The 17516-nt window shown below is 40.2% G+C and overlaps 1 protein-coding gene across 2 annotated transcripts in view; it reads left to right on the top strand.

Annotated features, from left to right (window-relative positions):
* The window catches only part of UBE2F (ubiquitin conjugating enzyme E2 F (putative)), a 90143-nt gene that overhangs the window by 41870 nt on the left and 30757 nt on the right, over nt 1-17516 (top strand). For both annotated transcript variants that reach the window (XM_031968212.1, XM_031968213.1), the window contains exon 5: nt 2536-2603. In XM_031968212.1, the coding sequence (XP_031824072.1) occupies nt 2536-2603 (68 nt within the window). The remainder of the gene's footprint in view (nt 1-2535; nt 2604-17516) is intronic.

Here is a 17516-nt window from a genome sequence, read left to right as displayed (position 1 = left end):
ATCATTTTTAATTAAATATTCAAATTTAATGTGGGATGTTTTAGGAAGTTTGGTGAATTTAATGTTTAGCCTTAGGCGTTAAATCTTATTTTCTCCTCAAAGATTTATACTAAAAGCAAAAATATTCCCGTTGCAAGGAGAAAATTAGAATGTTCTTACAAATTTCTCCTGTTTAAGTGATTGTTCTCGAGACTGGGATGTTAAGAGCAAATTGGAGTGAGAATGAAGAACCCATCCAAATGAGGAGGCAAGTTCAGGGACATCCTGTCTGTGCCTGAAGCTGTCTGATTTTTCAGGTGGAAATATTTTAAAAGGGGACTGTCACAAAAAGGGATAAAGGGAAATCTGATGAGAAAGGAGATCTGTGTTGTCACCTTTTTAACATAGAGCCTCCTTTGTTAAATGGATTCTAGGATAGATGTTTCTGTCTTGTCGATGAGGCTTTGTATACTAAACAGCTGAGAAAAATGATGGGATGGTAAGAGGGCTGGGGTGTGGGACAGACTGGGGGGCAGCCAGAAGTGATCTCGAGGTTCAGGGGGTTATGTCAGGGATAGAGTAACAATGAGGGACCCTGCCTGCATCCTGGCTGCTCGCTTGGATTCTCAGCCTGCCTCATCTCCTATTCTCACTCTTCCTCTTGGGTTTAGACCCTCGTCATTTTGCAGAGTGGTAAAACTGGGCCTAAAGCTAAGGCCTTCTTTGGCCTCCATTTCTGGAATCTCAGCCACTGTAATTTCTCGCCGGATCGTCCTTAGATCTGGTGACCTTGTGGATGTGTGCACATGAGTAACTGAGGTCGGGTTCCAGATTTGGGAGGGAATAATTTGTATAGTCCAAGAAATGACTGGCTCACTCACTGTACACCTAGAAGGGCCTTGCCCACAATGGTTTGCACCATTTCCAAGTTTCAAAGTATTGTTAAGCCAAATTTATAGAGGAGTTTGGAGCAAAAAGAAAGGAAAACTGTTTATTTGCAAAATCAGAATTGATTACCATATGTGTGTGGAGGGACTGGGAGTCAAGAAAGGCAGCAATGCAGAGGCAGCGTGCCGTGCCTCTGGGCTTTGGGTGCCTCAGTTAAGCCCTCAGTCTTCCTCTATGTGATGCGGACATGGCACCAGCCAGGTTCCAGCACTCATACAGGGGGCAATACTATTATCACCTTTGAATCCAAAGGACACAGACCATTTCCGCTATTCCAGCTCCTTCTCAGGAGCCACACACAGGAATAACTCAGAGCTTGTGGAGGAAATGGAATTTAAATTATGGGACCAAAATGGCAGGGGGTGAGGGAGAGAGATCCATGTTCTCACATGGTAGGAAAAGAAGGAAAGAGACAGGGAGGCAGAGAGAAAAACAGCAATGGCCAGACCTCTCTCCCCAAGCACTGTTGGTCTTCCTCAGGAGTCAGTCACTATGGTGGAGTCAAGAAGGTCACCTGAAAAACCAGTCTGTAAAGTTTGAACATTGAGGCTACCAGAAAGCCCATGGTGTTCTTATGTCATATGCTTCAGTGGAAGCTTGTTATGGAAATGGGATTGGATGGCAATTGATTTGTTAGAACTGAAGAAAAGAAAAAGACCTGTTTGGTCTTTGTTTGATTTGAAAGGAAGCAAAATAAAATTTCTGCCACTTTGCCAAGATAATAGATATATTGGAACGGGGAGAACCCTTCATTTTATCCAAAGATGGCATCCAGATTTTCAAATTATAGAATTCACGTGATTAGCAATTCATCTGTTTGTTCTCACTTGAATCCTCTAATGAAAAATACTTTCAGCTTTGAATATCACGTGCTAGACTGTATCAACCAGTATCAAAGAGCTCAAACTATTGCAAATACTCCAAACAGAAGGGGCAGTCAGTCCCAGGTGTAGTGGTAGGACTTTCAAATGTGGGGAAATAGAGAAAAGGCTAAAAAGAGGTGACTTAATTTGGGGGCAAGAAGAAGTTATCCATTCTCTTAAGAGGATCTTACCTGGGTAGAGCTTGGAGGGAGGATCCATTGATCCATTAGCAAACATTTTTTAAACCTGGGCCAGATGTAGAAGATAAAAAGAGAAAGAATGTCCCTGTCTGCCCTCAAAAGCTTATACTCTACTAAATAAAATGCCGGGTAGGGTAAGCAAAGGAGAGCTCTAGGAAGGACAGAAAGAGACAAGCAAGGGAATGTAAGGGAATATCAGGGAAGGCTTCCTAAGAGAGGCAGTGCCTGTGTCAAATCAAGCTCTCCCTTTGAAGATGAGGGAACAGCCCCACGTGCTCCCACAGCTGAACAGTTCATACTTTTGAATATTTTCTGAGTATGTATGTTCTGGTTTTATCTTTGAAAGTCAGGGAGAAAATCATTTTAACCAGATTTCTTCAAATGAAATGAGGTTATCACTCTTGGCCTTTTTCTAATGTCTGACTTCCTGGTGTAGTTTTTTCCCAAACATTAATCATTTTCTCCTCCTTATCCTAATGTGGTATTTGGTTTTTTGTTTCATTTTCTAAAGGTTTCTTTTTCTTTTCTTTGTTTTTTTCTACTAGATGAGGGTCACTACCAGGGTGGGAAATTTCAGTTTGAGATAGAAGTTCCTGATGCTTACAACATGGTGGTGAGTAGCAGCATCTTTATCTATTTGCTTGTTTTCTTGGAGTTTTGCACATTTAAGACACTGGCCACTGCCTCTCTATTACTTTGTTTTTCCCATTCCCCATCATGACGTGGCATTGTAGGCGGTGGACGAGGGAGGGAAAGCTCTTAAGAGATGAGACTTCCATGGTCAAGAGTGACCAGGCTCCAGCACTGTGGCTTAGGCCCTGGTTTATTACTATGACCATTTAAATGTGATTATGCACTTTTTGAATTGATACTGACAGCCAATATAGTCTAAAGTGATAGCTTTTATAGGTAGGACTTAATTAGCTATGCTCTGATAATTATGAATAAATTAGACCTGAAGTTGGGTCAAAAACCATATACCAAGTGGCCTTCCCCTTTCTCCCAGTGAAGGATTTTCCAAAGGAATACATCCTGCTTGAATAGAGGAAAGGGGGTGTGGGGGCGGGTGCTAATTAGTGAGGTTATTTATATGCATGTAATTATTACGTAAAATTCTCCAATATAGCAAAAATCTACAAAATGAACAATTCCATAAAATTGTAGGCAAAAGATTAAGCCCCAAATATTCTCTCTCTCTTGCAAGTCAGTGGCTGGCTCTGTCCCTCAGGCCTCTGGGATCATGTTGGTCCTTGTGCCAGACTCTCCAGGGCTCCTGCAATGGGAAGATCCTGACCTTCGATGGTTTCATCCTCTTGACTTTACAAGGTGGTCTTTCTCCTTTTCTTTTACAAGACCCCATGACATCATACACTTTCTTCCCCCTTATTTCATCTCAGTTCCCTGAGACAACATTTTGTACTTGTTTTCCCTAGCCTTTGAGTTTGAGATAAACTTCTCTGGATGTTGGCTGGAGCGGTCCCCTCTGCCCAGCCCCCCACAGGACTCATTATCCATACCCAGAATATCTTTGCCCTCCCCACCATGGGCTTCCAGGCCAAACAAAGGGTCAGAGAGGAAAATAAGGGCTGTTTCCTAACAAAGCAAAGTCGAGTAAAGCCATATTTAGGTGGGAAACTGCCATGTTTGTGCTAACAAGGGGAGACCCTTATTCAGGCCATCAGCTTCCTAGGAGCAGAGATACTGAGTTGGGAAGAGCTTCAGTGGAGGCTAAAACTAACCCCTTGTGTTATGGAGGAGAAGACCGAGGCCCCAGGAAGCCTAAAAGAACCCTGGGCTTGTCTGATCCAGCCCCCTCAGTGTGCAGAGGAGGATGCGCAAGGGCCCCCAGGTGACTTTCATTGGTTGTAGCAGTTTAACCCCAAATGCATTGTTCTTTCTACTCTTCTGCATGGGGATCCCCATTCTGAACAGTCTCTGTATCCCTGGACCTTATTTGTCCAGAGGTTACTCCGTGTTCTCAGGTATCTGCAGAGCAGCTGGATTGAATCCCAAAGTGGAGAAACCAAGGTCCTTTTTTTTTCTCTTTTAGAAATTATTATTAGGTGGAGGATTGTCTCTTCTTAGCTGACATCCTACAACACATTTCTCCTGGAGATCTTTTCTTTTGTGTTGTGGTGAAATCCCATTGCTTCAGTCCCGGAGAGGAGGCTAGAGGTCCGCTCCAAGCATTTCTGCCCCCACTTTGTCCACCCCCTGCCCAGATTTCCCTACCCATCCCCTCTTGTCTCCTCACCACTTCAGGCTCTTAGAGACAAGCTGCTTATGAAAACCTCCCTGTCAAAGGCTGGTGGGATCCAGCTTTCTTCTCCCTGACTTGCTGATGCCTTTGAAGTTTTCCGGGTCTTTAGTAGCTGAAGGACATTTGTCCTTAAGTCAAGGCAGTGACATCTTTAAAACCCCTGAAGTAAATGGAAGCAGGGATCAATCCAATGCTCCTCCAACTATCTTTATTGGCTATTTCTGCAGCAGAAATCTTTCTGTTGCCTGCTGTGTCCAATTACAATTTCTTCTGTTCCACATAGTTCCCAAACGAATGGGAATTGTGGACCAAGCTAGATAAGAGCTCCATCTGACGTTTCTCTCTCAAAAGAAGACTTTTTAGTTTAACAAATAGTCAGTTTGGGAATGTTATAAAAAGTTACCTCGGTCAGTGCTGGAGCAGGAGCCATGTGGGAAGACTGAGTGTGGTGGAAGTGTTGATAACTAAAGGGCACCACCTTGGCACATGGGGGGGTGTGGAACAGAAAGGAAACATCCCCAATTATAAGGGTCAAAACCAGATGCTGAGATAGACTTTAAGCAGACTTTCTACTGTGACTTTAATCACAATTTTGCTCAGAGATCCCTCATCTCTTATTCTGTGCTTCACCTACCATTTCCTGATGAAGGGATTCCTGACCGGAAAGTGACTGCCTCTGCATAGCCTCCCTGCCCTCCAGAAATCCTGCCTCCCTTAAGCCCGTGGGTATTAAAAAGGCCGGACAGCTCCTGCCAAGATTGCATATTCCCCCAACCAGGAAGAGGAGGGCATCTCATTGGCTTCTGCTCTTCGAGGACTGGTACAATACAAAGGGAAGGGAAAGGAGGATGGCAGAATATAGATAGTCAGAAACGGCAAACATGAGCTTGGACAGACTTTGAGAGAGAGTGGAGGACAGAAGGGCCTGGGGTGCCGTGGTCCATGGACTCACCAAGCATCAGACACACCCGAACAACAGGGAATTTCTTTTCCAGAGGTCAGGCGAGTTCCTGTGCTGGAGGTCTTCGCTAGCCAGGACATCAGGAGAGCATCTGCTGAGTTGGCAAAGATGGGGCCACACTGGTAGTTTTAACCAGATTTGTTATTTAGGAAAGTGAGTCCAAATGGAAAGAACCTTCCTGTCTTTTCACCTTATTTCACCCTAATTTTCTAAGACAGCATTTTCTACTTTTTCTCTGTAGTCATTGAGTGGTGAGCTGGAGCTGTCCCTGCTGCCCAGCCCTCTGTGGGCTCTGCCTTCCCCCACTTCCAACCGCACCAAGTGCACATAGCCTTCTCCCATGAGCTTCCAGACCAAACATTACAAAGGGTCAGTGAGGAAAATAAGTACTCATTCCTTCCCGACAAACCAAAGTTGATAAAAACTGTATTTGGGCACAAAACTGCCATTCCATTAGAAAACACAGGCCCAGAGGTATGTTGACCATCCAAGTCAGACCAAATCTGAATGAAGTCACTGCAGAGATATGATTGTTCGGGGGCCAGAGCCTCACAGGCCAGTTGGGGGACGTGGAGGGAGGAAAGTCTGCTGTGGAGACCTGCCCCAAGCCCATCCTGGCATCTGGGCTGGACATTTCCTCTCTCGGGGCCTCAGGCAACTCTTTACAGTACCAGTGTCAGGAAAGCTGAAGATGTGTGGAGGTGGAGAGCCTTGCTTCACCAGGAGTTCCTTATTCCATCCAGGGGCTAGATCATGAAATTTCCACAACTTCAAGGGCAGCAGAGCCCACATAGGAGCTGGGATAACGGTAACTCTCAGGCCAATCAGTAGAAACAGGGATACAGCCAAGAATCTTACCTTAACCCTAAAATCTTGTCTGATTGTTCTTGTGGGTGCCCTCCATTTTAGAGTTGCCATTATATTTATTTTTATACCAAAAGGGGGAGAAAGATACATTGATCCCACTCTTTAAACTAGAAAGATATACTCCTGGTGGTGATGGTTGTTGGTTAGGAAATGGGCCTGCCTGCTTGAAGCTTGGTTACCAAAGTTCGGTAACTCTTGGGGTTGCGGTTAATGACCCCAACTATTGCTCTTGGTCGGGAGTTTCAGATAAATTGTGAATGTTTGCATTAACCAGAAAAGAACAGCAGCAAGAATGGGAATGAGGATGAGGGGATGGGAGCATGCTCTTCCCCGGTTCACGTAGAGTTCTCGATGTTACAGGAGTAAATTGCTTTCGTTTTGGAGGATCCTCTCCTGCAATCATGTACCACTTAGGCTTAATTATTAAAAAGATATAAATGAGTTCAGTTTATTAAGGAGCATTCACTCATGTGGTAGGACAGATGAATTAATAAATGTGAAAAGAGCAGAGTAAACAAGTAGGAATTGCTAAAAGCAAAGCAAATATCTTTTGGCAGAAGCTATTTCCTTAATGGAACTTGGCCTTAATAATTGCCTCTACATTATATATATCAAAATTAAATTTCTATTGCATCACATTTTATTAATTTTAAATATTAATTTAGGCATTAAGATGGTTTTGGTTCTTTCATAGCAAAGAGCCCTAAATCTGTTGTGAATATGGAGGGTCATGACTTTCGTTTTAGAGCCACTGAATTCAGATCTACAGTCCTAAATGTATCCTAGTTCTTTGTGTGGTTGAAGAGTAAGTTAAAGCATTTGTTAGTGTTTGTGTGTGTGTGTGTATGTTTGTTTTTCTCTTCATGTAAGTTAACTCAGTCAAATACTGATTCTCTTTTTACTTTTGGAAAAATCATTTTATTAGGAATAGCTGAGCCTTATTCAAAAAAATAGATTTATTCAGTATAAATAAGTTTCATTTCAGGGTCTCATTATCTGAATGTATTTTTAAAACCACATATGTATTTCCTTTTTTCTGATTAAATTCTTCCCTTTAAATTTAAAACTGAAGTCTCTTTTGTCCAAACCTACTATAGGGACAAAATAATGTCCTTTATAACTTTAAAAGTATACTTCATTTTTCTTGCTTGCAAGTTAAGGACTTTACAATCTACTTTAATTTTTATGCATCAAACTTCAGACATAGTCTAATTTTTGAAAATGTTTGTGACTTTAAAAAATGTCATTATCACTTTTCAATAATTACCACCATCATAGAGTCCTTCCTTATAATAAAGACATAAAATTAATCAAAACTAACTAGGCCTCTGACCATTCTCTCTCTAGTTAAAACATACAGATCTTTTGGGGGTATAGAAATAGCTTTCCTCACAACCTCAGTTGTCTCACACAAAAAAAGAAAAATAATAACAACAAACTTTTTTTAAAAAATAACTTTTCTCTATCTTGCTCTCAAATTTCCCAATGCCCCATTTTATCTTGGGGATATGCCTTGGATCCCTCCAAATCAGCATTTCAAAGTTCTTTCACTTTATACTTTGAGCCCTAAATTATTCTGCGGTCACATTTATTGGGAAATGCTACTTTGGTGATATAAAAGCTCATTCAAATTGGAGTAAAAGATCAAGATTTTACCATTAACATAGGCATAGTCTCCACTAACATCTGACAAGGTGCTAGAAATTCTAATTCTAGCAATTAAAATAAAGAAATTAAGGGACCAAGCTGGAGTAAAGAGGGATAAAACTGTTCCTTTTTCCAGATGATAAGATGGTTTATGAAGCGAATCGAGATAATTAAGTGTTTCAACAGAGTAATTGGACTTAAAATAAAACAAAGCAACAAAATCCATAAATAGTTTAATTATGTAACATTTAACAGCTTTTCAAAAACAAAATCAGTGCAGCTAGAGTCGAAAGAAAAGTTATGGCTTGGAGGTGGGGGGAAGGCTTTCCATCAAACATTTCTTATAAAAGTACAACATCCAGATCTGTGAGGAAATGAGTCATTCCCCAGTAGATAGGCGGTCAAAGGAGATGAACAAACAGTTCTTAAAAGAAGAGTTGCAAATAACCATAAGGAAAAAAGTGTTTCAGGATCACTAATAATAAGGAAAATGCCAATAATAATCACTCTGAGATTTTACCCATCATCCCTAAAATGGGCAAAACTGTTAAAACTTAGGAATCATAGTTTGAGATGAACTTTGGAAAAGAGGGCAACAATCTCAATCCGCTGGTGAAGCTGAGTCTTGGAATGATGCCGGGAAAGGGACGAAGGTGGTCACTGACCCAAGAGAGTCACTGCCACGGTCCGGGATCAAAAGAAAGGCCCCATAGAAATGAAAACCTGAGTAGTGACGCTTTCTAAAGAGCAAGAAAGGCTGGAAACAAAGTAGATACCAGTGGACTGGGGAATGGGGAATTTGTGGACCATGAACACAGGGGCATAAGAATCAAGAATCTGTGGGTGACCTCAGACTATTTATGTAAATTGGGGAAACACTGTTCATAATGACTACAGCCGTATAAGGGGAAAGAACCACAATAACAGTGTTAATGGATGTGTCATGATCTCAGTTTGGGCCCCAAAGAAGCAAGATAAGGAGATGCCTTTTTTCTTTTTTACTGAATCTTTTGGTTTGGGGAAAACTTAGCATATAGAGCATTACCAGTAACGTTAGGCTTAGTGTTACGGAATAGCTTTGTTTTTCTGGGTTTTATTCTTTGTTATGAAGACTCTAGGGCACGAAGAAGGATGTTTGGGGAAATATAGATTATGGGGGGAGGAAATAAAAGATATTAATAAGATTTTTATTTTAAAAAAATAAAAAGTCATAAAAATTAAGAAAAAACTTTTTCATCAAGCATTTCTGATAAAAGTCTGTCATCTACAATCTGTAGGAAAATGAAACATTTCCCACAACAAATTACTGGTCAAACGATATGAAAATGTTCAAATCAAGAAATGCAAAAACTCAGTCATATGAGAACAATTTCAAATCACTAACAAAAAGAGAAATGTTTATTGAAACAACATAGTCACTCACACCCATCAAATTGGCCTAGACAGCAAAAGAGAAAAAGTATTGAATTGGCACATTCATTAATACTTCCTATTTAGAGCTACAGATTGGTACAATGGATGTGAAAAACAATTTAGAAGTTACTAGTGTTCTGTCCTGTGACTTCAGAGATCCCACTCCTGCAAGTTAGATCAGATGGAAATAGAAACTGGAACCACTAATTGCTCTACTCACATATTGACTTAAAACCCACATATTAATGTCACAAGTTCTATTGTATTTGTATTTATTTTGTTAAATATTTTCCAATTACATTTTAATCTCATTCTGCCAGCTGGTCACAATGTTTGTTTGATCTCTCTGTATTAGAGGATTTACACCTAAAGGAGACCAGTGGCAGTCAGCCAATCAGTATGCATTTATTAAGTACCTACGTGTACCGGGCGTACACGTAAAAAGACCAAAAAAAAAAAAATCATAGCAGTCCTATTTTGTAATAGCAAAAAGCTACAAACAAGTTACATACCCATCCATTGGGGAATAAAAAATAGCTGAACAAATTATGCCATATGAATAAAATGGCATATACTGCAAGAAATCAAGAATATGAAGAATTTAGAGAAACATAGAAAGACTTGTATGAACTGATGTAAAGAAAACAGAAGAAAAAGAGTAACATGTACAGTTCTACAGTAATATAAATATAACAATTCAGATGAAATCCAGTGGCTGTTTTTAGTTTCAGATAAGTGATATTCAAGCAAACTCTTTTTTTTCCTTTTGTTTTGGAGTTTTTAATTTTTGTTTTCTCTGTGTCTGTGTCTGTGTGTGTGTGTGTGTGTGTGTGAGAGAGAGAGAGAGAGAGAGAGAGAGAGAGAGAGAGAGAGAGAGAGAATGAATGACACACACACACACACACACACAGGACTAATTGACTTGCCCAGAGTCATATAGCTAGCTAGTAAGTGTTAAGTATCTGGAGGTCAGATTTGAATTCAGTCCTTCTGACTCCAGGGCCAATATTCTATTCACTGTACTATGTAGCTGCCCCTTTTTTCTTTTCCTTTAAGGAATTATAAACTGCAGGAACAAAACAAAACAAAACAAAAGTCTGTTCAGTTATAATCACTATATTTTATTTCTTTGCTTAACTTTTTTTAAATACCATGGAAAAGTACTTTAGGTGTGGGAGAGGGAGAAGGAGGTCCATTTTGAACATTTTAACACTAGGTCCTACTTATTTAAAACTTGAAGATTTGTAAGAATTTGAACATTTGATGCAAATTAGTCAAATATTAAATCCCAATTTCTTTAGAAAATGTTCTTAACAACCATAAGATAGACTGGGGCATCTGATTTTTGAAGAATAATTTACTTAACAAAGAAACACTGAGAAATGAACATTTCAACAGATTGAGGGGATATCATTATTCCTAAGGAGAAGGGAAGGGAGTCTAGACTCAAGATCTCTTCAGTGTAGAGTTGTCCATTGTCCAGTGTAGATCAGCCCCTGCCCTGAAACTTTGTAATTATAGAGAATTTTCTGGGGCAGAGTTTAAGTGACTAGCCCTTGGTCACATGCCTGTGTGAGTCAGAGGCAGGTTTTGGACCCAGGGCTTCTTGACTCTAGTGCTGTTCCTCCATATACAATTCCATTTCCTGCCTCAGCCATACTGTTTTCATATGAAAATGGGAAAGGTTTAATCAAGTGAAGAGTTAAGTTGTTCTCTCCACTAACCTAGAGCTACCCTATCAGCCCCATTTCCAAAAGAAAGAAACCATGGGTTGTCACACACAGCAGGAGCAGGTATCAAATATGGGCCAGAAAGTCAGTGAGCAGCAAGAGGATTTTGCTCATCGGCATAGGACTGATTAATGCTCGTGGGGCTGTTTAGTTTGCCAGATTTGACTGCTGAATGGGAAGTAAGCAGATGATTTAAACACAGGTAGCAGTTTGCATTGGATGTTTAAATGGGTTACAGTATGTCCAGTGGTCTTACAGGGGACTCTCCTTTTAAAATTTAGCAGGAGGTCATTAGCTTCGTCGTGGGAAATGATCCTCTGGAGATGCTCCAGAACTCATGATGCTTAGCGTTGCCCCAAGGGGCGGGAGATTGGAATCAGCTGACTGTGTCCTTGAGATTGAGGTGACGCCCCTGCCCAGAACAGCTCTAGTCTATGAAATCCGACATTGTGGCTTCTTTCCGATTCATCTTGTCTCTATAAAGAAACTCTTGAAGCCCAAAGCCTCTTCTTGGGAGCCACTTCCTTCCATCTCGTATTTGGGTAGCTGGCTTTGATTTTTTGTTTGGGTTTGGGTTTGGTTTTGAATTTATTTAGTATTTCCTCCCAGTTACATGTAAAACCAGTTTTAGCATTCATTTTTTAAATTTTTGAGTTCTAGATTTTCTCTCTCTCCATCTCCTCTCATTGAGAAGTTAGTCAGTTTGACATAAGAAAAATAAAGTAAAAAAAAAAAAAAAAGATGCTTCAGTCTATATTCAGATGCCTTCATTTCTTTTTTTGGAAAAGAAAATCCAGAATTGTCTTGAATCATTGTATTGCTTAGAACAGCGAAGTCATTCACAGCAGATCGTCTGGCAATACCTAGTTTTTAATACAGTACATTTTACTTTGTAGCAGTTCATGTAAGTCTTTGCACCTTGTGTCCCCCATGAGATGGGGAGTTCCTGGAGAACAGGGATTGGTTTTGCCTTTACACACTTAGTGCAGTGCCTGGCACATAGTAGGCACTTATTAATAAATGTTTATACCCCATCCCCTCCACCTTGCCATTCATTTCCCACTCTCAAGTCACGTTTCCTTTTCCTATCGAGCAGGCGACAAAAAAAATATAAACTTTAAAACCGCCTCTCACCTTCTTTCATCCTTCTTCTCCCCCACCTGCCACTCCCTCCAAACAGAAGGATCCCAGATTTAAAGCTAAAGAGAACTTTGCCTGATTTTGTGACAGCTGCCCCACTGGTCTCTGCCTCAGATCTCCCTGCTCTGCCCCTCTCCAGGCCATCATGATTATCCTGAAGCTCTGACCATGTTCCTCCTCTGCCAGATTCTGGTGGCTTCTTGACCTGGGGAGTCAAATGAGAGTTCCTCAGTTTATCTTTTGTTTCCTTTCCCAGCTTTGTCCCAGCCTCCTGGGGTAAGATGTCTGTCCTTTCTCTGCACTCTGCCATCCTGGTCTCCTCCCTGCTCCAACTGTCCATCTTGGGCCCTATTGCCTTTGTCCTGGCTGAGCACCATCCCTAGAACGTGCCCTGTCTCCTGGACTTTCAGAAAAAATCCTTCCACTGCTCTCAAGCACCTCTGGGTTTATTTTATTTATTCTCTTTATAGTATCTGTATGTGTGTGCATATGTGCACAGACAAACATGCACATCGAGAGGTGTTCTTATTGTCTTTCCTGTTAGAATGTAGACTTCTGGGCGACAGAGATCGGTTCATTTACTGAATTTCGTGTCCCCATCAGTGCCTGGGGCCCAGCAAAGGCTCAGTTCAGTGCTGGACACAGTGCAAAGAGCCGCGTTCAGTGGCAGCCTCAGTCACATAGTAACCAATTAACTCTGGCAAGTCATTCCACCCTGTTTGCCTGTTTCCTCTCTAAAATGGGAATGATAATCACAGCAACGCCCTCCCAGCATCCTTGTGAAGATCTCAGCGACAATGCTCTGAGCGCTTTGTCTGGCACGTCGTATATAAATGTTAGCTGTGATTGTGTTATCAGAGCCCAGCATGTAGTTGGCACTTAATCAGTGCTTGTTAATTGATTCACACCCAGGCCTGAGCCTGCATGCCAGTGCCATCTCCAATCAGTGCATTTCTCTTTTGTCCTTGAGTTCTCGCTTTCTGATCAGTTATTTGACTTTTAGCAAAACAAAACTTGCTATTAACAATAGGACCTTAAGATTAATTCCAAAGATTTCAGTTAAAACTATCCTCTCACATGACTAGTATGGAAATACATTTAAAATGATTGTACACGTATAACCTTGATCAGATTGCTTGCTGCCTTGGAGAGCAGAGAATTAAGCAAGGGAAGGAGATAAAAAATTGGAACTCAAAATCTGTTGACCGTTGAAAACTATGTTTATATGTATTTGGAAAAATAAAATACTATTGAGAAAAAATAAATTTGTTTTACAGTAAATAAATAAAACAAACAAAAGTAAAACAAAATAAAACAAACGACTGCCTCCTAAGGTCACTGGCTTTATGAAAGGTTTGTCCCGGAATTGAAGTCAGGAAAGATCCATTACTTCACCCCTCAGCTCCAGCTTTTTCAACTCTAAAATGACCTCAGTAAAACCTGTAGCATTTACTTAAGAAAGATGATTTGAAGATCAAAAGAGACAATGGATACTCAGTTTAAAAAAAAAAATTTGTTCTCCAGAAATGTCAACAATTTCATCTACATGACTTTTGAGTTTCTTTAAATGAATTTTTAAGTGCCCACTATGTTCCATCCCAGATATAGATGTCATGGTCCTCTTCGAGAATAAAGGACAAAACAACAGAAATAAGAATAACTGTTGAGGCATTATTCTGAGTGCTTTAAAAATATTGTTTTGTGTGATCCCCATAGTAGAAAGGTGCTATTGTTTTCCTCATTTTACACTTGAGGAAACTGAACCAGAGAGCAATTAAGTAGTTTGCCCAGAGTCACACAGCTGGTAAGTATTTAAAAGCAGATTTGAACTCGATGCTCCTATCTCCAGATCTCTTCGCTGTTCCCCCAGCCGCCTTCCTATTTCCCAAAGAGTATTGGTACAGAGTGGGAATTCCTTACTGACTAAATTCAGTTCAACAAGCAGTTATTAAATGCTTAATGAGTGCAAGAAATCCAGCTCAATAACCATGCAGAAACATTTCCAAATCAGTGATAGAGAAATACAAATCGAAGCAGTTCCTGAGTCTGACCTCACACCCACAAATTGACAAACATGATAAATGTGGGAGAGGCTGCGGGAAAACAAGCACCCGTGAGTACCATTGAGTGGCTGTGAATTGATGGAGCCATTCTGGAAAAGATATTGAAACTATGCTCCCAAATCATTAAATTTTGCATCCCCTTTGAAGCACTTATACGATTTCTAGGCCTGGACTCAAAGAGGTCAGAGGTAAAGGAAAAGGATTATAGTTACAAAAATATTTACAGTGATTTCTTTTTGTGGTGACAAAAACTGAGGAACTAAGGAGGCAGCTGTTAATGGGAGTAACTGAAAATTATGATATATAAAATCAGTGAAATCTGGGAAGACTTGAAAGAACTGTAGTGAAATGAAGTGAACAGGACTAGGAGACTGATCATAACAATCAGTTGTAAAGAAAAATTTTTGTAAAAACTTAAGATTTTGGAGGAATAATTGAAGAGACATGGAGTATGCTAACTTGAGGAACTGCTTAGGTCTTTGAAAAAACTTTGAGCAGAGGGAGACTTGGGGTGAATTTATAGTCATCAAGGAAGGAAGCAGTCAACTCTGAGAGATTGAATACCAGGGTCAGGGTAGTCAGGGGTAGGGCAGTGGCCCAGAGAGGATGGAACCAAGGCCTGAACTAAAAAACTCACCAGAATGGAGTAAAGCAGGAGAGAATCAGACTCTATAATATCACTTTGCTCCCACTGACTTCATTGTGTAGCACTTAGAAGGAAATAAGATGACTGAGTATTGCTGTGATCACAGATTTGGTTCTTGGCTTGACTTCCTACTTATTAATGGCAGGAATTGATTGTGAGTATTTTAATCAAATAAAAATAATCTTGTGAAGTGGGTATTACTAACTGTGGCCCAGAATGGGATCTTGTGTAAGGTCAGAATCAAGGTTCAAACCTCTAGATCTCTTCTGCCCACAAATCCACCACTTCCCTTTAGGCCATCCCGATTCTTGGGAATCAGATCTACTGCATTATTGTAGAAATGAGGGGACCTCAGCAGCCAACTAAGCTAGCCCTTTCCTTTACAGGTGAGGAAACTGAGTTTGCTTTTGTTCTTGAGTTCTGGCTTTATTGCTCAGATTCCTATGGGTCGGAACCAAGGTGGGTTTTGAACTTGTCTCCTCATGCCACATTGGTACCTCTGTGGGATTGAAGTCTAGTCACTTCAACTATGGGAGCCTCAGTTTCTTCATATGTAGAATGGATGCTTGCATTAAACAGAATTGTATGAGGGTAAAAGGGATTTAAATATAAAGTGTTATATTTACTAATATGGCTACTACTTTGTTCTATGGAGATCTCTCTTAGAGAGAGCAGTATTCTAAATGGGGTTGGGCTTGGCCTACCATAACCAGGCCTTTTTATTGGCACTCTCAGCTGCGGAGCCAATTCAAAGAAAAAAAGAAAAATAACTTTAAAACTACCTCCAACCTGAGCTGGTTGTTTATTCTTAGGCAATGGTGTGAGAAATCTGGTCACCAGATTTCTCTTTGTCAGGAAAGAATTGCATCCAGAAGTGGAGGTGGGCCTTGCTGAGCCATCTCACTCTTGCTTGCTTCTAGGAAATGGAAACTGACTCTTCTTCTCATTCTTTTGCTTCATTTATTTTCTTCTTTCTACTGAAAGTTTCCTGTGGTTTTAAAAAAAAAATCTTTAAGTAGGTCTGACCCCAGCAAAGTTTTTCTAAACATATTATATATAATTCAGATCGATAAACTTCTCAAAATTTTTTAGAGTTTCAGTGGGCTGTTTCATTGGAGATTTCGAGGTCATCTGTCCATAAGATTATCTTTTTGCATTCTTAATGAAAAACAGTTCTTTTTGTAGAGATATTGTAAAAAAAAAAAAAAAAATGATTCCATTGACATAAATTTGCAGACATCTTTTTTTTTCCTCTCCTCTTTTTAATCCTATATGATAACCTTGAAAATCATTCCAGGAAAAGATAATCAAATTACCTTTATGTGATATGATTATACTATATTCAGTTCTTTTTCCCTACTTAATAATATTTAATTTTTTTCCAATTACATGTAGTTTTCAACATTTATAAGATTGTGATTTCCATTTTCTTCCTCCTTCTCTCTTCTCCTCCCTTCCCAAGATGGCAAGCAATCTGATATAGGGTTATACATGTATAATCATATTGAACATTGTATTCAGTTTTACTGCTAGTCTCATCCCCTCTCCCAAATGACCTTGTAGTTCATTTTTATATATCTGGTACAATATTTTATATGCAATACAAGTATATACATACACACATTCATCTCTGATAGAATGTAAGCCCACTTAGGGCAATGACTTTCCTTTTTTTATTATTATTATTATTACTCTTAATGCTTGAGATAATAAGTACTTATTCCTTGATTTTGTTCTTAAATTATTTAATGCTGACTCTTAGGTACCACTAAAAAATAAAAAATAGATCCATAATTATTCTTTGAGATCTCATTTATCCAGCAGGGAAGGAGGGACTCCATTCAAATACTAACGTAATTCAAATACTACCTAATTAGCGTTTTCTTTTCTTTTTTTTTATACAATTTCCCTTCCTCTTTAAGTACAAGGTATAGATACCCTGCATCCAATAAATCTCTAGAAAACCAATTCCCTTTATAGAAAGCTGATACTAATGAAAAAGCAAGCCTCATAAATCATGAGATAGCATCAGCCCTGTTTGTAGACACGCTTGCTTCTTTTAGTTCCCACCTGCCAAGTCTTGGCAACTGGGAAATCGGCCTTCTTTGGTCTTTATATACTTTTTCTTCTCTACAAGACTCTTTTCAGGTTCCAGGAATCTCTGGTATCCTATCCTCTTTCTGGAAACTCATGTGGTCCAGTGGAGAGAGCCCTGGATTGGGGGGCAGAGGCATCTGGTTCGTCCCTTCTTTGTGGCCTTTGGTAAATCACTGAATGCCTCAGGGCCTCAGTTCCTAGTCTTTGAGATGAGAGGATCAAGCTAGATGACCCTTTTGGTCCTTCTAGCTCTAAATCTGGGATCCTATTATACTGAGCAATAGGTAGAGGTCTGATCTCTTTGACCTTCCCACTTAAGTGTTGCCACAGTCACAGAGAACCTGAGACTGCAGTCGAAAAGAGATCTGGAGCTCTGTCTTGCCAGCCTATGCCTGGTCCAGGGGCCACCGAGCCCCTGCAGCCTCCATTCATTTCTCATGATTTTGTCCTCTGAGGACAAGAAAAGTAGGAAGTTGTATCCCTCCTCAGATCCTTGAAGACCACTTCTCATTCTTCCTGGCTTTCACCCCCAACTTCCTCTTTCAGGCTTCAGTTTCTTGAGATCCTTTTCCTGGAGCCTGGAGTCCAGTTCTCTCCTCTTTCAGTGTCTATATCATTTCTGAAATGTAGGGTCCAGAACTGAGCTCCACGTTCTGGTGAGAATATTATGTCTCTCCTCATTGGTGTTCTCTTGGTTTTGTG

This window comes from Sarcophilus harrisii, chromosome 4, assembly GCF_902635505.1.
Source record: "Sarcophilus harrisii chromosome 4, mSarHar1.11, whole genome shotgun sequence".
Classification (NCBI taxonomy): Eukaryota; Metazoa; Chordata; class Mammalia; order Dasyuromorphia; family Dasyuridae; genus Sarcophilus; species Sarcophilus harrisii.
This window is presented reverse-complemented; position numbering and strand designations above follow the sequence as displayed.